The sequence below is a fragment of the Gracilinanus agilis genome, chromosome 2, assembly GCF_016433145.1.
Source record: "Gracilinanus agilis isolate LMUSP501 chromosome 2, AgileGrace, whole genome shotgun sequence".
In the NCBI taxonomy this organism is placed as follows: domain Eukaryota; kingdom Metazoa; phylum Chordata; class Mammalia; order Didelphimorphia; family Didelphidae; genus Gracilinanus; species Gracilinanus agilis.
In genome coordinates this window covers 650517541-650543056 of record NC_058131.1, presented here as the reverse complement: position 1 = coordinate 650543056, position 25516 = coordinate 650517541, and the positions used below count along the sequence as shown (strand labels likewise).

At 41.3% G+C, this 25516-nt stretch overlaps 1 protein-coding gene across 1 annotated transcript; it reads left to right on the top strand.

The window, feature by feature from the left end:
• The first annotated feature begins 5471 nt into the window (after positions 1-5471).
• SLC25A28 (solute carrier family 25 member 28) lies at positions 5472-8703 on the top strand. The gene is made up of 2 exons (XM_044662686.1): positions 5472-6466; positions 7850-8703. Exons 1-2 carry the CDS (start codon positions 6451-6453, stop codon positions 8365-8367), a joined length of 534 nt encoding a protein of 177 aa, XP_044518621.1. The 5' UTR covers positions 5472-6450; the 3' UTR covers positions 8368-8703.
• The last annotated feature ends 16813 nt before the right edge of the window (positions 8704-25516 follow it).

Genomic DNA, 25516 nt, shown 5'->3' with positions numbered 1-25516 from the left:
CAGATCTAATCTATACTACTAACTAGTTGTGTGACCTTGTATAAGTACTGATATCTCCCTTGGCCTCAGTTAATTATCTGTAAATTAAAGGATTGGATGAAGTGATCTCCAAATTTCCTTCCGAGATTCTTTGAAACTAAGAGATTCAGGAGAGGCAAATACAAAGCAGGGGATTACAGAAATGAAGATCATATAAACACAACAGATAAAGGTCCAGATGAAAAAAATTCAGGACTCAGAATGAATTATATGCAAACCGAATAAGTCAGTAATCATATTTGAAACATTAGCATGGTTCAACTTTAAAATAGTTGTACTATACTTAGGCTGATAGAGCACTTCATCTAGCTTAAGGTCCTGTATTTTAAGGGAAATGTCAGGAAATTAACTAACAGGCCAAGGAAGAACAGTGAAGATCATTTCATGATTTAGAAAATACAAGATGTGATTCTAAAATGAGATTGGATTTTCACAAGCAGACCAAAATGCCTTCCTTCAAATAAGAGGTGTCACCTTGCAAGGCTAATGCTGCCATTGCTCAGAACAGACTCCTCCAAGAATAGCTGTCAAATCCCTCTGTCCTTTGGAATGCCCTCCTGGGTTGCAAAATTTGTGAGTGGTTAGATTTGAATTCTGAAAACAGTCCTAAGTCATTCAGACTAGAGCCTGGTGACTGACCATGGCAGTTGTTAAAGCTGAGTAATACTTTTTGGATCCCAGAATGCAATGGGATAACTTGCACCGTCCAGAAACCAACTCTAAAGACAGCTTCCAGGCAAAAGTTCCTGAAAGTTTTAAGCAATGACTGCACCAATGGAAGAAGGGTATAGACCTCAAGATAATTGTAGAAGGACAGCAATAGGTCAGATGAGTGAATTCTAAAGTTAAAAAAAGTCTCCTTACTTGATGGTTGGTTTGAAGAATTTTTACTAAGTCTTCAAGTATACAAAGGCCTTTTTAAGTAGAGTCATTTTTTTTCCCTTTTCCTAATGCCAGAGCTTAAGTTACTGGTGAGAAGTAGGTTAAACATAGATAGCATTTTGTGAAATGATATTAGATCCTATTACAGACATGGAAATAGAGTTCTCTTCCTTTCTCTTAGAAGCTTCCAGGACAACTCCCCTGAGCAGATGCATCACAAATGGAAGGGAAGAAGGCAAAAGGAGAGAGTAAAAGGGAAGCAACCCTCTTCCCCACACATCCTTACCCCACAACCATAAAGGCATTCATAGTAACTAACTGAAAGTTTTCACTTCCTCATGGCATCCAAACCTGCACAACCCTCATGCTTTTCAAGATCAAACCAGCTTGAAATATCCTTATGAGGGATATGAACCATAAATACCCAGCCTTGTTCTGCCTCAGGCAAAACAGGGCAGAACCAGACATACCACTTGTAGTCCTGTATTCTAACAGCCAATTGAAGGGTTTGTGATTTGTGTGTAGGAGCCAAATGAGGAGGAACTAGATTGCCTTCCCAATCCAAATCCCATGATCCTATGGGCCTAAAAAGTGCTGGGTCCTAATGCCTCAAGACTGACATAAATTTTATCAGATGGGTCATAGATATTTATCCTAGACCCCTGAAAGATAAGAAGGTGGGATGAACATTTCCCCAGATGATGTCTGAAGGTGTGGAGGAAAGAACCTGAATTCAGATCCCAGCTGTTTTGTGTAACCATATACTTTTATGGCCTTAAAACAAGCCATAACTCTGGCCCTTAGGTTCATCTATAAAATGAAGATATTAGATAAGGTGATCTCTAAAAGAAATAACATTCATGGAGGTTGTTCATCATCCTTCTGAAATCAACATTAGTTAAGGTGTAAACTCAACAAAGATGTTCTCCAGTGGAGAAGGATCTGTGCAAAGAGCAGATAGAAGAGGGAGAAGTATCATGATGTAATAGAAAGACTTGGGCTCTAATCTTAGCTCTCCATCACTTATAACTTGCAAGTCACTTGCCTATGTGCCTAGGTTATTCTGTAGGCCTCTGTTTCCTCACGTGGACTAAATCATCTCTAAGGTCCTTCTAACACTAAATTATCTGGTTTAATATCATCTTGCTCACCAGTAACAATGTCTATCCAATACTAGTTATTTGCTTGGGCTGCTCATCTAACCAGTTAATCCTCTGGATGGTCTGAAAGATTAATAAATATATTTACTTTTTTTCTAGAAAAGAACAATGGCTTATTGTGATTGATGAATCCTCTGGGATTCCACCCCCTCTAGGGTCAGCCATATCTATACTGACTATCCATTAGGAAAAGACTACAAAGGAAAGTAAATTGCTGAGCACTCTCTTTAGTGACCAGCTAATCTAGTCTTCCCTAGATTTCCAGTTTCTTATTGGGATGATAGGACTTTTGGATTACCCTGAATTTGCACAAAGGGTCAGATATCTGGATCCTCTTGAGTCCAGTGCTTTGAGGAAGAGAGAAAGAGAGCTAGACTTTTACAGGTTGCAGATTTAAACAAAGTACCATATTCAGACATTATTTGAGTCATTGATAAATGTGCCAGGTCCAGGTACTTCGGAATCAATGTATAAGAATTTGATGGTTATGTTGATCTAGGTCCACATGGTATGTCATGTTTTGAAGTCAACACCAACATTTATTGAATAACTTCTGTGTGCTGGGCCCTGAGGGGGAATATAAGATGAGTGAGATATAGTCTCTGGCCTCCAGGTATTTACTTGTAACACCCAGATGAGCAGGCAGTGGTTTGGGCTGTGGAATGCTCTTCAGAGGAGTATCTGCCAAGAGGATGTTGTGGTCTGTGAGCTTTTTAAGTAAGATTAACTTCTTAAATTACATTAACACTTGCTTGTGGATCACACAGTAGGATACTTAATGGTGAATGGCATTTTCTATCATAATTTTAGTTTGTTGATTACACATATGAGAATTACAAGGGTTCTTGCTTTCCAGGGCTTAGTCTGCCTCTTGAGACCACTTTGGCATTTGGCCAGCTGCTAACAGAAACTTCAGTGCAACCTCATTCCACAGAATCACAGAATTTGAGAACTGAAAAGAATCTGAGAGGTCATATAGTACAATGCATATACCACAGGAATCTCCACTCTTAACATACCCGACAAGTGATCAGTCAGCCTCTACTTGAAAGACCTTCAGGGAAGGAGAACATACCACCTCTTGAGGCAGCCCCTTCCACTCTGGGACAGCTCTAATTGTTAAAGGGAGTTTTTCCTGACATCATTCCTAAACAGGCCTTTTTAGCAACTCCTACCCATTGCTCCTGATTCTGTCTTCTGGGGCAAAATGATTAAGTTAAATTCCTCCTCCACATAATAGCCCTTCATATGTCATGGCCTCCCTGGGTTTTCTTTGTGCCTCCAACTGATCCTCATATGACATGGACTTAAGGTCCTTTGCCACCCTGGTTGCCCTTTTTCTAGAGAGTTTCCATCTTATAAATGTTCATAAACAGTGGTAACTAGAACTGAATTAGTATACTGTCAGATAAGGGCCTAGATGACAGTGGGACCATCACCTCCCTCTTCCTGGAAGCTTGGCCTCTTAATGCAGCCTGAGATCCTGTCATCTCTTTGGCTCCCATACTGACACATTGAGCTTACAGTCCACTTAGAACACCATTTTTAGAACAATTGCTTTCTGACCTTACCTCTCCCAACATGTACTGGTGACATTGATTTTTTATACTCACATAGAAGACTTTATTACATTTATCCCTATTTTATCTTGGTGGATCCAGCCTAAATGCTCCAGTCTGTCAAGGTCCTTTTGAACCCTGACTCTGTCTAGCCATCCTTCTCATCTTTGTATGATCTTAAAATGTGATGAGCATGTCATCTAAGTCTTTGATAAACATGTTCCATAGGGCCACACATAGATCCCTTGGGTACTCCATTGGAGACTACAGCCACATTGACATTGAACCATTAACAACTCCTCTTTGAGTCCAGCCATCCAACTAGGTCTGAATTTAATTCTAATTTAATTCATAATCTCTCCATTTTCTCTGTAAGAATGGTATGAGATACTTTACTGTTTAGAATTGGTTTCCAGGTAAATGTAAACTACTTTTAAAGTTTCAGGAAAGCATGTTTTCCAGGTAGACCATAGTCCTATGTGTCTTTTCTCCTTAGATAAAACAAAGTAGAAAATCCATTTCTGCCAAACTATTCACTTGGAAACCAAATTGCCAGCTTCACCCTATACTTCCAACCCCAAGGAATGTAAGGGCATCTTGTTGGTTGTTAAAACTGTTAGCCACTCCCTCATGAGAGGGTATCATGGATGAACAGGAACTAGGTGCTAGATAAATATTTGTCAAATTGAATTTAAAATTCATTTTGTAGAAAAACTCTTGGGTACCTTGAGTTTATTTGAGTATCAAGCATCTAATTCAGTGGAAGTTGAAGGAAACTTCTCTCTTAATTCTGGGGAGCCTATTGACTACTCCTTTGTATAATTCATTTTGAGATTCCTCTAAAGGAATATCTATACATATAGAATAGTGTTAATTTTCTCCAGGGGAGGAGTGCTGTTTTACCCTCAGGGTTAGAGCTGGCTAGAGCAAGAATGGACAGGCATAAGATTCTGGAAGATTAGAGGATCTGGAGAGAATTGGAGCCAAAAGCCAAGTATTGCTTCTGCAGATCAGTAGTGATTGACATGGCATTACTTCATGTGGAAGGCTTTTCCATTGCCCAGAGCATGTGTGTCTATAGGGGTTTGGTGAGGATGCCTAGCTCTCTTAACACCGTGAACATCACTTTTCTCTTTGTAATTTCAGACCCGGATGCAGAGTCTACAACCAGACCCAGCTGCTCGATACCGCAATGTGTTGGAGGCCCTATGGAGGATTGTTCGAACAGAAGGCTTGTGGAGGCCTATGCGGGGGCTGAACATCACTGCAACTGGTGCCGGGCCTGCCCATGCCCTATACTTTGCCTGCTATGAAAAGTTAAAAAAGACATTGAGTGATGTAATCCATCCCGGGGGCAATAGCCATATTGCCAATGGTATTAATCCTTCCCATGCTGCAACCCCTACCCCACCCCCAACCTGTTCTTTGGTCTTTTTGCTGCTCTCAACACTTAGATAATGCAAAACATTTTTCAAACTGAAGCTTTGGGAAAGATTAGGCCAGATTAGAGGGAAAGCACCGGCAAACCTTGAATTTCCATGTGTGTTCTTAGAACACCCATTGGCTTCAACACTTCGAATATTCTTTCTCCTACCTTTTGCCTACATTCCATGTTCCTTTCTGGCACCATGCTAATTGGGGATACTGTGGAATGACCCTAATATCTGCATCATTCTTAAATACGCAATTGTCATTTCTCATGGGCAAGGTTACTTGTGGTTTGGGGAGCAAGCACTTAGCACAGTGCCTGGCACATAGTAGGCCCTCAATAAATATTTATTGACTATGTGAACTACTTCCTATTAGATATTCAGAGGAGCAGAAAGACAAGAAGTTAAATGTCTTGAATAATGAGATGAATCTTCAACATGTTTTTGGACTAGCTGCCAGAAAAAGTTATGACAGGTAGTAAGAGGCCTGCAAGTTATATGAAAACGAGTACTTTGGGGCATCAAGGGGACAGGGATGGTCAGGCTATATAGCATTAGGGTGTGCCCAATTTTAAGAATTGATTGTGGCATATGCTAGGGAGGTTATGGTTTGAAAGTCAACAGAGAGAAAGACTCTAGGCAGGAAGATCTAGGAGTAGGAGATAAATAGCTGAGAAGCTACTAGGTGAAGCCTTCCTTCTGTGACCCAGGAAGGTTACATCCCTCTTCCCTTGCTTAGACATCATACTGGCACTTGGGTAACTCATGTGTCTGAAGGGGTCACAAGCTGTATTGGTTCTCGATACACGGTATTTTCCTGGCACATCTTGGGGTAATTTTCTTTGACTCTTGCTGGGCCTTTTGACTGAGATTTGTCATTGTCAAAAAGTAACCTTTCCATAGTACATACCAGCCACTTACATTGGCACATCCTTGTTTTGTTGGTAGATTCGTCCAACTTTAGATTTTAAGGGCTGGTGATTTCTGATTTCTTGCATTAGTATAACCTCAGTTTCCCTTTTCTCACCTCTCATCCACACTGGATGACTTTTGGGACATGGTGATTGGTGTTTGATGGGTTTTACTTCATCCTAGGATCACAGTAATATCAGTGATATCTATATCTTTAAACTTTTTCAAAGTTTGCAGAGCACTTGATTTTTACCCACCTTTTATAAATAAGGAAAATGAGGAATAGAAGGTTAAGTAAATTACTCAGGTCCACAAAGCTAATAGGTGTCAGAGGCGGGATTCAAAACCAGGTCCTCCTGACTCCAACTCCAGCACTCTGCTCACCCTCTCCTGGCCTCACATGTGGCAGTTATTTTCTTATTTACAGGTGCAGCAGGGTGTGTAGCAACATTACTCCATGACGCGGCCATGAATCCAGCAGAAGGTAACAATTTTCCCACCGTTCTCCCTGAATAGGGAGTTGGTATCTGCTCTTCTGGACTCCCTTGGCTTCTTGAGGGGAAGAGAGCTGGTGGGATTTCAGTCTTCCACGCCCCTCTTGCACCTTGGGTCCCCAGGGGACTGCTCCTTCATGTTATCTGCTTGGTGGGGCAGGCCCTTGGGACAGTAATAGGATGTATTTCCCTGAATCACTGGGAGGTAGCTTTGTCAGGGAAAGTGTTAGGCTTTGTAGAGCCTATTTATGGTCCATCTGTGGGGAGCAGGCCCAGGTTTGAGCATCCATGGAAGTCTAGGAGCTTCCTGCTATTTTCTTCAAATGAGAAGTAAAGATGAATTTTTGATTCTTTTTCTTATAAGAATATGCTCAACCCCACAATCAGGGGTCAGTAGGGAACAGAGGCAACTATATTGCTATAAATAATTGGGACTTGTCTGTGGCAGAGTTGGGTTTACCTTGTGTTGCTGTGGCTCCTTACTTGTTTGGGCCAAGGCCAGGTGGTGGGAATCTACAGAGCTTAGCAACTTTGAAAGGTCAGAAGCCACGCAGACACACATAGCTTACCCAGCATTATCTCCTTGGGCAGGGGGAGGTTCTCTGACATCAGAGTTAAACTTCTCTGACTAACTGCTCTTTTCCTTTTGGCACCAGAGTTCCTTCATACAGCTTCTCCAGGAGGGAAGTAGTCTCTGTATTCAAAGTTAGCTGTTCTTGTATCTGGAGAAGGGATTGGGATTGTTAGGTCTGTGTTTATTATTATTATTGGCTTCAATAATAATAATACCATATACTTATGTAGCTCTTAATTATTACAAAGCTCCTTACATACAATTTGCCATTTGATCCTTACAACAATACTTTGAGATAGTTAAGTATTATCCCCATTTTGTAGCTGATAAAACTGAAGTGTAGAGAGGTAGACATGCCCAAGCTAGCAAGAGATAGGGTTAGGTCCTGAGCTCAAATCCAGCAATCCTCCCCTACAAAGGTTTTGTTGCCTTTGGGACCAGGTATTCCTATGTTTTTAGGTGGATGTGGGTAAATATTAGGGCTGAGAGCAGTAGTATGTTATCCAGAAGGCTGTGGCTTAGTCTGAAGAGACAAAGTCCATAAGGACTTCCTAGGTTCCTTGAACATTAAGGATATTTTCACTGGCTTATAAATATGTGTAAAACATCCATTTAGTACTGAATGAAGGATCCGTTATGTCTTTATCCTCCATCCTCAGTCAGTCTCTCTTTACCGAATTAGTAGCTTATCCATTTCTGTTTTTTCTTCTCTTTCATTGGCTGATCTGCTGGCTTGGGAATTTAAACCCGGATACCACCACTCCTGGTCGCCTTTGCCTTCTTCCTTGGTCGTCACCAGTGGTCAAACAGAGGATGCAGATGTACAACTCACCGTACCATCGGGTGACAGACTGTGTTCGAGCAGTGTGGCAGAACGAAGGGGCTGGAGCCTTTTACCGCAGCTATACCACCCAGTTAACTATGAACATCCCTTTCCAAGCCATTCACTTCATGACCTACGAATTCCTGCAAGAGCACTTTAACCCCCATAGACAGTACGACCCTAGCTCACATGTCATCTCTGGGGCCTGTGCAGGAGCTGTCGCTGCTGCCCTCACTACCCCTTTGGACGTTTGCAAGACGCTGCTCAACACCCAGGAATCCTTGGCTTTGAACTCAAATATTAGTGGACATATCACAGGCATGGCTAGTGCCTTCAGGACGGTGTACCAAGTAGGCGGGGTGACCGCCTACTTCCGAGGGGTACAGGCCAGAGTCATTTACCAGATCCCCTCCACAGCCATCGCGTGGTCTGTGTACGAGTTCTTCAAATACTTAATCACTAAACACCAGGAAGAGCGAAGGGCTGGGAAATGAGGTGGCATCGGAGCTGGGGCTCGGTGCTGCCCTGTTCCTGTTCCTCTGTTACCCCCTCCCTGGCTGGCTTCAGTCTTTCCAGTTCATGGAGGTGGAAAAGGCTTTTCTGAGGCTGCAGGTGTCGTCGCCAACGCCACTTCTTGCCATTACCTGTTGTAGCTCTCCTGCTCTTCCTTACCCAGTGGAGCTTCCCCCAAGGAAGGGCAGTGTCGCACTTAGCAGCACAATATCCACAACTTCTCATCATCCTTGGCCAGGTGTCCTGCTCCAGATTATCAGAGCAAGAAGTCAAGCTCCTTCTCCTGGTTCCGAATAAAGAGGCTTCTTTAAATTAAATGGCTTCATTGGGTTTGTCTTACAAAAGGAAGCAAAAAGCTGCTAGCTACCTTTGCTTCCTTTCTAAGCAGAGTTAAAGGTGCATTGAATTTTCCTAGGGTTTGCTTCTTCCTCCTTGGGTTGTTTTTGTTTTGGAGGGAAGAATTTAGGAGATTAAGACTGCTTTGGCTCTGTTGGCTTCTGTCAGAGTACCCACTCACACTTGTGGGTACCCAGACCCCATTACTATCACTCTTCCCTAGAGGAATGGTATGACATCAGAGAGTTCCTGGGGCTTGTTTGATCTGATTTATAGCTCTTACATTACAAACAATGTTTCCATTTTGTCTTCTTTATCTCATTTTAAAGCATTTACAAGAACTAAAGTTTTACTATGAAACTCCTGAGGCCTCTAGGAGGAAGTCCTACCATACCTAGGGCTTTGTGTATTTCAATCCTGCAAATTTAAATCTACATTGTGCTTTTACTAAGTGATGGATCCACTGAGGAGCTGAACTTTTAATTTCTGTTAATACTTAAGTGCCATTAGATAATTTCTCAGTTCTTTGATTTATATGGTCCTAGATGCTTGGTAAAGCAAATTAAATATTAGACCTGACTTCAGGGAGGCTGCTACATTGGTGTGAAATCTGAGGAGCCACACTCTTGGCCTCAGGGCTCAGTTCTTTCAGATTCACAGTAATTCAGCCCAGACAACTAGGAGAAAGTCTATTGGGACTCATTGATGAATAAAGATGGAAAGTGATTTGTCCTATTTATCATAAGACAGCATTCTTTTGATTTCCTTTCCAAAACTTATTTTAAGCCATATTCTCCCCTCATATTTAAGAAGTGAGATGGGAAAATAAGATGTTAAAAATCCTAAATAATGGCCACAGGAGTTTGACTTATTTGTGTGTTGACAAGAATGTGATGCTAGAGATCTCAGAGGTAACTTCTGAGGATTTGCCATGGGGATGGTGCCAAGGGAGCACCGAGTGTTTAGTCCCTAATGGTTATATGGAAATGAACATAGAATTGAATGGGAAAATGAAGAAATGGAATCCTTTGTTTTAACCTTTTTTGTATCATGAACCCCTTTTGTAATCTAGTAAACCCTATGGACTCCTTAGCATATTGTTTTTAAATGTATAAATATTGAAATACAGTTGTCAATATTTTAAGTTTATGGACCCCAATTATAGAGAATTCCTATTCCTGTGACTTAACTTTATATGGCCCTATCCCCAAAAAGATACAAGCTCATCTTGTGCTTAGTACATAATGTAACTTTGAAAAGAATGCTTACAGAGATATCATGGAGGTAGAATTAATAAAACTTGGAAAATTATTGGGCAAGGGGAGAGTGAAGAATTATGGATGACAAGGTGGAAAAGGTAGGTGACTAGGAAGCTGGAACTAACCTTGACAAACTGGAAAGTTAGGAAAAAGGGTGAGTTTGGGGAGATCATAGTATCAGACTTAGAGCTGGAAAAGGCCAACCTTATTATTTTATGGTTAAGAATACTGAGAGACCAGAAGGTTAAGTGATTCTCCCAAGGTCACACAGTAAGTTTGAGGTAGGATTTGAAAACATCTTCCCAATTCCAAGTCCAGTGCCCTATTAGCTATACCATGCTACCTCTGCTAATGAGTCTCATTGTCCTCTAGACAAAATATGAAAAATTATGTTCAATTGCTTTAAAAAATTTATTTATATTTAAACCTTTTGTTATTTTAAACTTGCAACAACAAACATGAGCATTTCTATATACACAGAACAAAATAAAAAGGATTGTGTCTAAAACCATGAATCTATTTTGAACAGCTCATTTTTAAAAAAATTTATATAGCTATATATATGAAACCAAGTCAACATGTTAATTTCAGTAAGTAGGGGGGGAATTGGTCACAGAACTCTTTTTCTAGGTTAAGAAGTGACCCTATACTTTTCATTTGTCCAGGGATTCTTGCATTTGAGCTTTGGACTGGGAACCTGTTTATACACTTCGTGGCCTGATTGCTATTGTGCCCATGTCCAGAATGTGATGGTGCCGCAAAGAAGGCATAGTACAGAATAATTGTGTAGAGAGCTTCAGTATCAAGAAGACCAGAGTTCAAGACCCCCCTTCTGGCACATTGCCTGTGTGACCTGGGAAAATGGTTTAACCCTTCAGGGCTCTAAGCAAATCTCTTTAAGATTTTAAGAACATTTGCCTATTTGCAAAAAGAAGAGGAGAATGCATGGAGGTGAATTCTTATTGTTGGTAGTGTTTAAAAAAAAAAAAGTGAACAGTATCCTCAGAAGTTTAGTTCTGACCTAGTGCTGATCTTGTAATGGAGGTTATGAAATAAGAATGAGTCATGGTTCATGCTCCCAGAAAAGCTTTCAATCTGAGAGGACAAGACCAACATTCATTAAACAATTACAGAACAATACAAGACTAAATAGTCAAGTGCCAAAGGGTTTTAGAGAAGGTGGACTAATTAGAAAAGATCACATGGAAAAGGCAGAATTTTAGCTGGGCCTTGAAGGATGGTTAAGACTTGGAAAGGTAGGGGAAAAAAAGGTGGAGCAGGAGGGTACAAGAGGGGAAGATATGGGAGGGAAGTACATGAAGATCTTGCTATAAATGAAAGTACAGAGGCTAGAATTAATATGTTCTACTCAGGGAACCAGCCTGATTAGCTCAAAGGGTCCTTGTTGGGAAGTTGTGGGATTAAGTGGAGATAGGTAGAATTTCAGATCAATCACAGAAACATAGAATCTTAGTGTTAAAAAGAACCTTGGCAGTCATTTGCATCTACTTCCCCTCAATGGAAGAATCCTTTCTGTAATATTGTGAAAGGTAGTCATTCATATTTCCTGTGATGGAGAGATCATTACTTTATAAAAGGCAGTGTTTTCCAGTAACCACCCATCATTATTACAAAGTTTATTCTTTATTGGGCCAAAATCTGGCTCCTTGTAAGGTAGCCACATTGTTCCTGGCTTTGTCCTCTGGAGTCACACAATAAGCATACTCCCTTTTCCATAGGACAGCCCTTTAAATATACTATTTGAAGACAGCTGTCATTATTATAGGGAAGGGTTAGATTATGAAGAGACTTGAAAGCTAGGCAGAGGAGTTTAGACTTGACTTGGACATTAAGAAGCTATTGTATATTCTTGAGCAAGGAGTGACATGATGAAAGTATTTGGGAAAGGTTAATCAGGGAGTATGATACAAGATGGATTGGAAGGGGAGAAACTGAACGCAGAGACTTTAGCTAGGACATTGTTGCAATAATTCAGGAAAGATGATTTCCAAAAGACTGAAAGCAGAAGAATTAACAGGATTTGGTGATGGATTAGACACTGATTTGGGGATTTAATACCAGTCAGTGCCTTGCCTCATTTTATGACTTAACTGTTTCATCTGGGTATTGCCTTCAATTAGATGAGGAACAAGAACTGATGCCTACTTCTCATGATTCCCCTTTCGGCAGCTAATTCAATGCTTTGTACATAAAAGGTGTTCAATAAAGACTTGCTGGATGGCAAATTAACACTGAGTAAAAGGGACGGGAAAGAGCCAAAAAGAACCTCAAGATTTCTAACCAGAACAGATGGGAAGAATGACAACAATGAAGAAGTTACAAAGGGAAGCCGGTTTCTAGGAGGTTGAAGAATGTGTAAATGACATTCTTCACAAAGAGTCTGAGATAGGAGTAGAGCATTTAAGTGTATATATAAGACTAAAGAATAGGTGAAGGTTCAGGGCTAGAGATTAGGTTGCAGAATAATTTACTAAGAAGTAATTGTTGAGGAAAAAAAATAAGCGCTCTCTGAAGAAAGTGTGTAGAGAAAATCAGAGACCAGAAAGAGAATCTTATGTATGGCATGGCAGGAGGAAGAAGAGGAGTCAATAAAGAAGACTGAAGAGGGATTGCAGAGGGAATGTCTGCCCTCATAATGATCTATCCTTTCACTGACAAATTGGTAGGAGAACAATTCTCTTGGGGTTAGGAACCTCCCAGAGTTGGCCTAGAACCAAACCAAGACCCAGATTTGTGAGCCACTGACACTTTTACAGGGGCATTTGAGTCATACTTTATCAAAACCTTCCCCCCCAGAAACCAACTCTATCAGTACACAGACGTTGAAGATGGGTCTCTGACTTACCACCAACAGTCATAATCTTTGGCAATGCAAAACCTTCAACCCACTCTTGGGCTCTGGAAAACTAGGCAATAACATCTGAATAAAGAAACTGATGAGTCACGGAGGGTTTTCCCCTTGCTGCCAACAGCTGAAAGCTCTAAGTGGGTGTGGGACAAGGCAGGAGCCCTGCCCTTAATATCTCCAACATGATTCTTCATTTAAGGGGTAAGCTTTCCCTTTGGGTGAGCCCTGTTGCTTTAATGGTTCTAGTCTGGGCTTAATGGATTAACATTGAGGGCTTCTCAGACCCTGGGCAACCCTCACCAAGCACGAACTGTACACAAAACAATATAGTTAGTGCTCTTGGTAAGAGACATCAACGAGAAAAACTAGAGGTTTGTTAATGGATATGAAATCAGTAGAATACACAAAACAGCATATTTTGGTTTTTTTGTTGTTCATTTGTTTCCGTTTTGTGTCCAATTCTTCATGACCCCATTTGGATTTTTCTTGGCAGATACTGGAGTAGTTTGCCATTTCCTTTTCCAGCTTATTTTACAGATGAGGAAATTGAGACAAACAGAGTTAACTGATTTACCAGGCTTGTAAATGTCTGAGGTCATATTTGAATTCAGATCTTACAGATTCCAGGCCAGGAGCCCTATCTACTTTGCCACCCAGCTAGCATGTGCAAAATAACATCACGGTTGAACCAAGTGTCTGAACACTGAGGAACACTGAGTGAGTGGGGCTAACTAAGGAAGGCTTCCTGAAAGGGATGAATGTATAATTAGGGATTAAAGTAGGTAAAGGAAGGACATGGACTGGTGGAAAGAAAGAAGGATACATTCCAGAGGGTTGTGGTAATCATGGCATGTTCAAAATAAAAGAGAACAAGCAAACTGCACTCAAGGAATGTTAGCAAAGGAAGGGAGACTTCTCTGGGCAAAACTGAGGAGGTGACAATTGGTTGTGAAGGCTAGAGTGACTTTGGATTTTATATGATGGGTTCTTCTGCAGGAGAGTAAAATAATGGAAATAATTCAGGAAGAAGATCATAACTGGCATGGGAAGGATAGTGCCATTTTCCAGGTGAGAGATTATCAGGGCTGGTTGAATAATAGTAGTGGGAATTGAAGGGAAGGGAAAGGATACCAGAAATATTACAGATATAAAATCATTGGGACTTGGTAACAGATTAAATAGAAGAATTACAGAAGAAGTAAGAATCAAAACATTAGGTTTTTTTAATATAGGAAAGCTGGGTGAAGGGTGCCACTTGCAGAAATAAGGAAGGCACAAGAAGCAGGTTTAAGAGTGACAGAGATAGTATTGGTTTGAGACATGTTGAGTTTAGAGTGCCACTGAGATATCCAGGTTAAGCTATTCTGTAGGGAGCCAAAAGTGTGGGTCCGGAGCCCTAAAGAAGCAAATCTGGGATCTTCCATGAAAAGGTGAGAGTTGAAGTTGTGAATAAATGAGATTTGAAGTTGTGAATAAATGAGAGATATATATATATAGACCCTGACAATCTCATTTATTCTCTCTATATACTCTCTCTCTCTCTCTCTCTCTCTCTCTATATATATATATATATATATATATATAGAGAGAGAGAGAGAGAGAGAGAGAGAGAGAGAGAGAGAGAAATATAGCACCATATAGCACCTTGCTGGATTTCTTCCTACTGAAAGATTCCTGAATTGAACAAGGAAAATTGGTGAGGACCAAAACTGTCAGGCTTAAAAGACCATGATGGTTTAGGGAAGATGGGAAGCATGTGATAATGTGGCCAGTGATCTTCTCTTGGTATCTTTTGCAAATGCAATACAATACAATATCTTTGAAACCTTAAAAGTAGTAACTTTGGTCATTCATTCACTCCACTATTCATTGTGTAGCCACTCTAAGCCATAAGGCTTAGAGTCAGATACTATGAAGAGCAGAGGATAAGACAAGTCCCTGACTTAAAGGAACTTACAACCTAGTAGGACTTACAACCTAGTAGGAAAGATAAGATATTTATAGGAATAACCATACTACAAGGAAGTAGAGGATATATACCAGAAGAGAGATAAAAATAAAGTTCACGGGCATTCAGAGAGGGGAAAAGCCATTTGCTTGAGCAGTCAAGAAAAGCTTCACTTAGGAGATGACTTTAACCTAGACTTTGAAGGATCGGTGAAATTTCTTTTTTAAAAAATGATGAATTTGTTACCGATCTCTTCATTTCCCTCTGTATGTCTCTCATTTGCTGTTTTATAACAAAGAAAAAGAAACAAAAAAGGAATGAGTGGTAGAATGTCAGGAAAAACAATAACAAATTTTTAAAAGTTTGCTATCATATACAATGTTCTCCACTTCATTGGAGGTCTGATCTGTAAAAGAAGGGGAGTAGGCATCTTCTCATATCTCTTCTCTAGTTCCAATTTAGTCATAATTTTCAACATTCAGTTTCTGTTGCTTTACTTTTCTTTCCAAATGTATCTTTGTAGTTATGTACAAACAACAAGGCAAAGGGAAAGAAGGACAAAACAAACTATTGAAACAGAATGTTTCAAAATGATGAAGACCAATTGTGGCCCCAAACTCTTCACTTAACTCTGCATCAGTTCATGTACAGATCTTTCATTTCTTACAACCCAGTAATATTCCATTGCATTTTTATGCCAATGAACACTTACTATGTTTCTAGTTTGTTTTTAAGTCCTTACTTTCTGTCTCAAATTAATATTAAGTAACAGTTCTAAGATAGGAGAGTAGTGAGGGCTAGGGAATTGGAATTTAATGGTTTGCCCAGAGTCATACAGCTAAGAAGTGTCTGAGGCCAGATTTGAACCCAGGAACTCAAAGCCTAGCATGAGTGAATCAAACTCTCTTTGTTTATCAATCAGCAACTTTAAGTTAATGAATCAAAAACTTATGTTCCCCTACTCAGTAACTTACCAGGCACTAAGTATAAGAGCTCACAAGTCACTTGCTAGAGGGGGTGACAACTCCAGAGGCCATTCCTCCTCTCTCCCTTCCCCTGGCAATGCTAGGCGAATTGAAAGACTGTGATTGGTTCCCATAAAGTGGGGAAGGGACAGGAAATGACTTGGAAAAAGGACTATAAAAAGTCCTGAACTTCCTGTCCAAGGGACTTCTCCTTGAGGCTTCTCCTTCGGAGTTCTTTGGATTTTCTGATCCTTGGGATCTTCTCCTTTGGACTTTTTTGGAGGACGGTTCCTTGGGGCTTTTGGACTTCGACTTTGACTTGGAGCTTTGGGCCTTTCTACTGAAGTTTTTGGCTTCGGGACTTTGACTTTCAGCTTTGGATCTTCTTGGAGCTGGGGAATTACTTGTTGAGTTCACTGCTGCCTTGGTGAGCTTAGCTCACAAGGGTTTTTCTGCATTGAGACCTTGCCTGGATCCTGCCTGGCTTGCTGGTAAGTGACTAGGATTCCCACATGGAGATTGGAACTCTGTTGGGGATCAATCTTCATTTCACCAGATCAGCATTTAGGATAGGATAGGCAGTCTGCTTATCTCTTTCCCTTCCACATTTGCCTCTTTTTACTAATATTCCAATTAAACAAAATTATTAAAAGCTGCTAACAGTTTTCCTGACTTAAGGGATAACTCTCTTATTTAGTCAAAAACACCAATTTAACCATTATACAACTATACTGCAACTGCAAAACTCCCAAGTGTGTCCCAAACTAGATGAAAATATAATTGGGGGGACAGCTGAGTGGCTCAGTGGATTGAGAGCCAGACCCAGGTTCAAATCTGGCCTCAGACACTTCCTAGCTGTGCGACCCCCATTGCCTAGCTCTTACCACTCTTCTGCCTTGGAGCCAATACACAGTATTGACTTCAAGACAGAAGGTAAGGGTTTTTATTTGGGAAATGTTTAACAAAATAAATAAAAATATAATATAAATATATTGTAAAGTTAATAATTAAATATAATAAAGTACAATAAAGGGTTTTCTAAGTCCATATTCAGACTTCAGGGATCTGCTTCAATACATACCACCTTGCTGCCTCAGGAACACTGAGGGTTCTAGCTCAATCTCCTTTTCTTAGGAGAATAGAGTAGGATAATAATAGAATATATGTATGTAAACATATAGTCCTTTATGATTTGCAAAGTACTTTACAATTATTATCTCATTTTGCCCTCACAACATTGAGAGGTAGGTGCTATTTTTATCCCCATTTTACAAATGGAGAAACAGAGGCTGCCTAGTCTCTGAGGCCAGATTTGACCTCAGAGCTATGCTGTCTCTATACCCAATGCTCCAATCACTTATACAACCTAGTTATGATATCTACCAGATACCATGAAATCACTGACATTTCATGAAACGCTATAGTTTCCCATGTAAGATATTTGTAGTCAGTGACTGTCTGATAAACATAGCTGGCCCATGTGTCGCATGGGGAGATACATGGTCTGAGATCTGGCGATTGTCTCCAAGGGAGACTTCTATTTCCACCTTTTTGGAGAGTTAGGAAGAGGGTTTCAGAGACCGCCTAGGTGAGGAGAGACATGCAAGATCCAGGATCCCAGTGGCTGGGCAATCTCTCTTTCATCCTCCTATCTCCAAGAGGATTATAGGGGGTAGAATGATATCTACCACACAACAAACATCTGTAGTCCAGTGGCATGATAAAGGGTTTTGAATAAAAACCACTTTCCTGAGCATTCACAAGCAGAGGCTAACAGCTTAGCAGATATAAAACAGTGTGGCTCAGAGGTCTCTTAGCCAAGGAAGTGTCCTATTCCCCTCCAAGTAGGCAGAATTACAGGACTTGGGTAGAACTGGTATTACACCTAGCATACCTATTTTCAGCTAAAGTCTCTTAATTTATAAGAGGTTCCCACTTGCTGAAAATCAGTTACTCAGCCTAGCACTCTAGAGCATCAAGTAATAGAACACAAAAGGATCTTAGATCCAAAACATTCCCCTCACTTTATCTGGTGAGTAATTGAGTTCCAGAATAGTTAAATAATTTGCCAAAGGTCAATCAGCAAATCAAAAATAGTGCCTGTTACTAAAATCCTGGACTCCTGATCCCAACCCTATGCTACCTCTAACCAAAGTCCCCTGAATGGCAGATTCTTTACCATTTGTGGTGATCTGAAGAACTGAACTTTCATTCTGGGCCTCTTGGGGGTCTTTGGGTCAACATCACAGGATCATAAGTCCAGGGCCAGAAGAGACTTGGGCCTCTGGCCCCCTGACTCTCAGCTGAGGGTTAATTAGATCTACCTGGATTAATTAGGGGATCATAGCAAGTTACCTACTGTGTTCAATTCTTATTTCCTTATTTCCTCTCTCTCTTCTCAATTGTAAATAAACTTCCATAAAGTCAATTTTGACTTGAGGCTATTCCTAAATGGGAGAGATTTCCCCCGGTGACCACCTTTTAATATGTTGAACCCCAAGCCCCCTTTTTCCCTTGTTAACTTAGAAAAAACAGAACTATTAAATAGTCATAAGCATTCTTTAATCTAGGGAAAGGGGGTACAGGGCTGATTAGGCCTCTTATGCAGAGCTGCGCCTTATGCAGAGTCCAAGGATTGAGCACTGCTTTGCTTGGCTCCCTGATCCAGGGGCTGGGGAAGATGATTGACATTATACAGGTAAGGATGGGATTTACAATCAAGCTTGGGAAAGGAATCCTAGCCAGAGGCTAGGGTATAAGGGAAGGAGCTGCTTACACAATGGATACCAAAGGACAGTTCCTGCCCAGGTGTGTCTTCCCGGGACAGGGTCTTTGATACTTTGGGGAAGACTACCTTAAGACAAAAGGGGTCCATTATTCAGTCTGCAACTGCTAACCTGAGATTCCCTTCAGGGTGGATTCTCAGGGGAACTGGGAACAAGCACAAGCTTTGGGGGTCTCCAACCTACCAGCTATTTCTAAACTTGGGGTTCATCAGATCTCACTAAGCCATAAGTTTGGGGTCTCTAGATTCCACGTCGACACCCTCTTACAAAGGTCAAATAGGTAGTGAATCAGAGGTACCATTTGGACTTGATTCCTCTGACTTCAGAGCCAATGTTCTTTCTTCTGTATTGTCGACATGGAATCTAGAGTCCCCAAACTTGTAGCTTAGTGAGGTATGATGAACCCCAAGTTTAGAAATAGTTTGTAGGTTGGAGACCCCCAAAGCTTGTGCTTGTTCCCTGTTCTGGGGAGAATCCACCCTGAAGGGAATCTCAGGCTAGCAGTTGCAGACTGAATAATGGACCCCAGGGTAAATGCTAAATACCCCTTTTGTCCTAGGTAGTCTTCCCCCTTGTATCATAGACCCTTCTCGGGAAGACTACCTGGGCAGGAACCATTCCTTTTGTATCCATTGTGTAAGCAGCCCCTTTCCCTTACACCCTAGCCTCTAGCTATGATCCCTTTCTCTAGCTGGATTGTATCCTGTCAGTACAATGTCAATCATCTCTCCCAGCCCCGGGATCTTCCCAAATGGTATATAAGTTCCCCAATTTCCTTTGTTCCTGGGTGTTGTCATCTAGCCTGGTGCACTCCCAGGGGGATCAGGGAGCAGAGCGAAGCAGTGTTCCTTTAGACTCTGCACAAGGCGCAGCTCTGCATAAGAGGCCAAGTAGCCCTCATCCCCCTTTCCCTTGATTAAAGAGTGATTTTATGACTATTTAATAGTTCTGCGTTTTTTCAAAGTTAACAGTATCACACAGGTGCTTGTGCTATTGATTATTTCTGCTCTAAATACTGCCCCACCCCACCCGGGACAGCTCAGTTTTGCCCATTTTCTGTAAACCTCTGGATCTGGAATTCTCTGTTGTTGGAAATTTTCATGTAGAGGGTGGGCACATACCCAGAATGAAGGTCTTCCTTCTGTGATCTCAGAGATAGGAAATAAATCAGATGTGCCTGATCAAGCCCCCATCCCTTCCTAAGAAACCCCCTCCCACAATTTGCATCTTTAAGTAGCTTTGCTGAGAAGGAAAGAATCCAGATGTTCCCATGAAACTAGGAGGAACACGAGATATTAAGTGTATGTAACCTGGGTGGGTCAAGTCCTGAGGGCAGCAGAGTCAACTCTGGCTCCTCTCACTGAGGCCAAGACCACAGCTCCCAAGACCCAACAATACTCTCCTACCAATGGACACCTGGATATATTCTTTACCCAGGACCCCTCTTGGCTTACGTGTGTGTGTGTGTGTGTGTGTGTGTGTGTGTTTTGAATCATCATTTGGCAGTGCTGCTTCTTGGGAGTCTTTAAGCTGCTTTCCTGCTAGGTCCAAGATGAGCAAATAGAAATTATAGGCTTTTCAGCTTTACAAGGGACATTGACTCCACCCCAGCTCCAGTTTGGCAAGGATCACCTAACTTTCTCCCCAGAGGAGGAGCTCTTTCTATCTGTACCAGAGGTGCAGCGAAAGCCGCCTCCATGTTCAAACCCCACAGCAGTCCCACTCACACCACCCCACTGAAAAAGCCAAACCATGCTCCTGCCCCTGCACCCAGAAATCCGGGGCTCTACTGGAGGGGAGGCTTATGGGTAGGGGGAAGGACTTTGGCAAAGTAAGGTCAGAATAAACAGGACCTTGACTAGACAGATAACCTTGGTTTCAGGGCCAGATAAGAGGGTCCTTGAGAATAGAAAACATTCTTCTTCCAAAAGGCGCAAAAGTCCGTCTCTAGGTCAGTTAGACCTAGAGGGGGCTCTGAATCTGTTCACTTATGATGAGGCCTTTGATAAAGTTAGGGTTATGCTCTGATAAGAGTGTTCTGGCTCTGAGACACTGGTCCAAGTAATTAGAGGGCAGGAAGCATCACCAGGAAGGAGAAAAGCAGGGCAAGATTATAGTTGTAAAGCATTTAGCACACTGTCTGGCACATAGTGAGGGCTATATAAATGTTAGCTATGGGGCAGTGAATAGAGAGCCCAGCCTAGAGACAGGAGGTCCTGGGTTCAAGTCTGATCTCAGACACTTCCAGCTATATGACCCAGGGCAAATCACTTAATGTCCATTGCTTAGCCCTTACCTGTCTTCTGTCTCAGAACCAATACACAGTGTTGATTCTAAGCCAGAAAGTAAGGGTTTTTTTTAATGTTAGGGAGGAGGAAGAAGAGGAGGAGGGGTGTAGATTTCTCACTCCTTTCCTGTGGTCCACAGATGAGACTCCAGCCTCATGTAGACCAGTGATGTCAAACTCAATTAGAAAGGCGGCCACTGAACTTTATATAATGATCCTTAGGAACTGTATATTGACTAATATACAGTATTATTGACTAATATGTTGTATTGACTAATTAAGTCAATATATATTGACTAAAAGCTATATATTATTATATGTTTGCAATACATATTTGCATGCCTTTTCTTAATGGGTGGGGGAGATCGAGAAGGAAGAGAATTTGGAACAGTAATGAAATAAAAATGAATTTAAAGGGAAAAGCAGCCCAAAGCAATGGTAACATTGATTTGATTACAGTTTCATAGCTAGAGAGATAGATATAGATATATATATATGCAAATTACTACTTACCTACATACAGATGACTGCATATATTTGTACATATGTCCACAAAATAGGTTCTCTTGTATATTATTTATCTTGTTACATATTTCTCATGAAGACACATTTCAGTCTAGTCCAGGTCTGCCCTTGGAAGTGTGGCTCATTTTGTGTTGGATACCTCTTGTCGATGTGGAATCTAGAGACCCCAAACTTGTGGCTTAGTGAGATCTGATGAACCCCAAGTTTTAGGAATAGCTGGTAGGTTGGAGACCCCCAAAGCTTGTGCTTGTTCCCAGTTCCCCTGAGAATCCACCCAGAAGGGAATCTTAGGCTAGCTGTGGCAGACTGAATAAAGGACCCTACGGTAAATGCTAAATACCCTTTTGAGTTAGGTAGTCTTCCCTACTGTATCAAAGACCCTGTCCCAGGAAGACACACCTGGGCAGGAACCATCCTTTAGTATCCATTGTGTAAGCAGTCCCTTCCCTTACACCCTATCCTGTAGCTATGATTCCTTTCCTAAGCTTGATTGTAAGTCCCATCCTTACCAGTATAATGTCAATCATCTTCCCCAGCCCCTGGATCAGGGAGCAGAGCTAAGCAGTGTTCAATCCTTGGACTCTGCATAAGGTACGTGGCACGTGGCTCTGAGTGGAGGCCTAGTCATCCCTGTTCCCCCTTTTCCTTAATTAAAGAGCAGCTTTTCTGACTATTTAATAGTTCTGTGTTTTTTCAAAGTTAACACTGATGTAAAGGACAAGTCATCCGGCCACTGGGCCCACAGTCAGTCTGTTGGTTCTCTCCCTCTGCTCTGCTGTTCCCCATTCCTCACCCCCAGAGGTTTTGATCCTGGGTAAAAGATTTTCAAGTTACAGGTAGGCTAAGAGGCAGGCACTGGGAGCTGTAAGAAATGAAGTCTAGTGATCACCATCCGTCAATCAACATTTATTAAGCACCAACTATGTGCCGAGCACAGTGCTGCATGGCAGTCAGGATGATGGCAAAGCCGGAGAGAAGGGCAAAGAGTGGAGAGGGGTCCCTCCTCAGTGTGGTCTAAACCATTGGCTGGAGAATCCACAGAATTAGCTCAGGAACTGGAGCAGAGGGTTAAAGCAGCAGGACTCCTAGAAGCCTGTGGTCATAGCTGCCAGCTTCAGCAGTTGCTGTGACAACTGTGGGCAGTTCAGACCAACCTTCCTAGCTAATAACTCCTCTGAATTTAAAGGGCCCTCAATCATCTCTGATGAGACATTGTTATCTCTGGGTCCTTCAGGAGGTTGGTGCCATCAGGAAAATCCTGGGACTATAAAAAAACAACCCCAGACTCTGAGGACAGGCCCCAGGTTATCTCCTTCTGGTTTACAGGGGCCCTGACAAGGGACAATAGTCTTTCTGTTTCCTCTCCCGTTGGTTGCCAACAACTGGTGGGAAGTAAAGGAGTCAGTTAATTCTCCTCCCCCTTTAACGCCTGAAATATGGGGTTGGGAGGTCACTCTTGGCTCTTAAGATTTTGATGGCTACCAAGCTTGGAGTCAGGAAGATCTGGGTTCAAATATGGCCTCAGACACTTCCTAGCTGTGTGGCTTTGGGCAAGTCACTTAACCCCGTTGCCTAGCTCTTGCTGCTCTTCTAGCTTAGAATTGATACTAAGAGGGTAAGAGTTTAAAAAAAAAAAAAAAAAAGACTTTCAGAGGCTAGATGTAAAGTTAGCAAGACCTGGTTTCAGATCCCACCTCTGACACCTACTGGTTTGTATGACCATAGGAAAGTTATTTAATCAAGATCTGTACCCTGGGACAGGGCTTCTAGAGACATTTCTTCCCCATTTCTCCAAGTCAATCTATTGAGGTTTGAAACTCCACTCCCCAGGGCTGAGCCTTAACTCACCCAACTCACTATGTAACTGGCCCCAGACCAAGCTTTACATCTGCTCTTCCTCAGCATACAAATATATCCTCCCCAATTCTTGTTCTGGGAATCATAATCAAATCAATGTTACTATTGCTTTTGGTTTCTTTTTCCTTTGAGTTCAATTTTATTTCATTTTCAGTTCCTAATTCTCTCCCTTCCCTCTCCACATCTCCCATCCATTGAGAAGTCAAGAAAAATAAAAGCCATTGCAAATAATTATGGACACATAACACAAATTTCCACGTGTGAGATAAAAAATGGTGACTCAAATAAACAAAACCTGAAATCAGAAGGTAGGAGTAAAAAGAGGCACTTGTTTATTCCCTTCATGAAAGATTCCCTTTTTATTCCCTTCAATGATGGGCTAAGAAATGCCGACTGACTAGGCAGCAAACAGGCAATACACACACACACACAGAGCTCCTGCCCCCTCCCATGTCAGGCACCCACACCGGCCTTGCAAAACTCCCATGCTTCCAATCCAATTCATTTTTTGGTCATAATTTTATTATTATAATTTTTAAGTTCATTTAATTAATTAATTGATTTAGAGTATTTTTCCATAGTTACATGAATCATGTTCTTTTCCTCCCCTCCTCCCTTAGCCAATGAGCAATTCCACTGGGTTTCACATGTGTCATCCAATCCAATTCAGGGGAAGTAAGGAGAGCAACTGAACTGTTCATCACCCTTTCGGTCCTTCATGAATCTCTCTCCTAAACTTGTCCTGGAGTCCTCAATCAACAAAAGGTAACAAACTAGCCTTTGTGAGCTAAATGCTCATTCTGAGAATAGCACACTCAATTCTGTCTCTCACACACACTAACCATATTTAAAAAAGAAAAAGAAATAGGAGGAAAATATGCTTTAATCTGTACTCTGGATCTATCAGTTCTCTATCTGGAGGTGTGATAGCATGTTTCATCATGAATCCTTTGGAAATGTGGTTGGTTATTGTAGTGATCAGAGTTACAAGATTTTCAAAATTTTTCTTTACAATATTGCTGGTTCTGCTTACTTCATTCTGCATCAGAGCATGAAAATCTTCCCAGAAATTTCTGAAACCATGGCCTTCATCATTTCTTATAGCACAGTAGTATTTCATCACATTCATATGTCATAACTTGTTCAGCCATTCCCGAATGACAGGCATCCCCTTAGTTTTTCTTGCTTTGCTACCCCCAAAAGAGATGCTATAAGTATATTGGTACATATGGACCTTTTTCCTCTTTGCTGTCATTGGAGTAGAGACCTAGTAACAGTTTTGTTTTGTCAAAAGGGACGCACAGTTTAACAACTTCAGAGCATAGTTACAATTCAGCCTGAGATATTTCCTAGCTGTGTGACTCTGGGCAAATCATTTAACCCTGTTGGCCTCAGTTTCCTCATCTGTAAAATGAGCTGGAGAAGGAAATGGCAAACCACTCTAGTATATTTGCTGAGAAAATCCCAAAAAGGGTTATGAAGAGTTGGATGCCACTGAAAATAACTAAACGAATGGTTCCAAATCACTTTCCTCTAAGCAAATCATTTCACCTTGCAATCACTTACTGGTAATTCATGTTGATTAATAAATAATTGTTGATAAACATTAACAGGAGAAATCCCCTCATTAGAAGCTCCTACCTACACCCTAGTAGGTGTTTGGGAAATACTTGCTGACTGATTAAATACTTAATGACTAAAAAGGAGGGGGAAAGAAGAGAGGAAAAGGGAGACTCTCCTGGAAGATTACTAGTAGGAAATAGGTTCTTGAGGTGGCAAACAATTTGTTTTGTTTTGTTCTGTTTTAATTTGGATTTGAAAAGCAACCACTATGATAATGTGGTTTCCCAGGGAGAGGATAAGGTACAAATGGGATTTCAACAGTGGAAATACTTAAATCCCTTATTTCAAATATTTATATAACAATAGCTAACATTTAACCTGCCCTTTAAATTTTACTAGGGTAGTTTAGGTGGCACTGTAGATAGTGTACTGGGTCTGGAATCAAGAAGATGTGAATTCAGATTTGATCTCTGACACTTACAAGCTATATGACCCTGGGCAAGTCACTTAACTCTGTTTGCCTCCATTTGCTTGTCTGTAATGAGCTGGCAAACCCTTTCAGTATCTTCACCAAGAAAACCCCAAATGAGGGTATGCTTTACATCTATTATCCCTTTATATAGACCTCTCCCGCCCAATCCTTACCCCTCACTGGGGAGGGAGAAAGTGCTCCCATTGGGCTGCTGGGTAGAGGGATGGGTGAAGTGAGAAATATCCTCAAAGTATAGAAAGGGA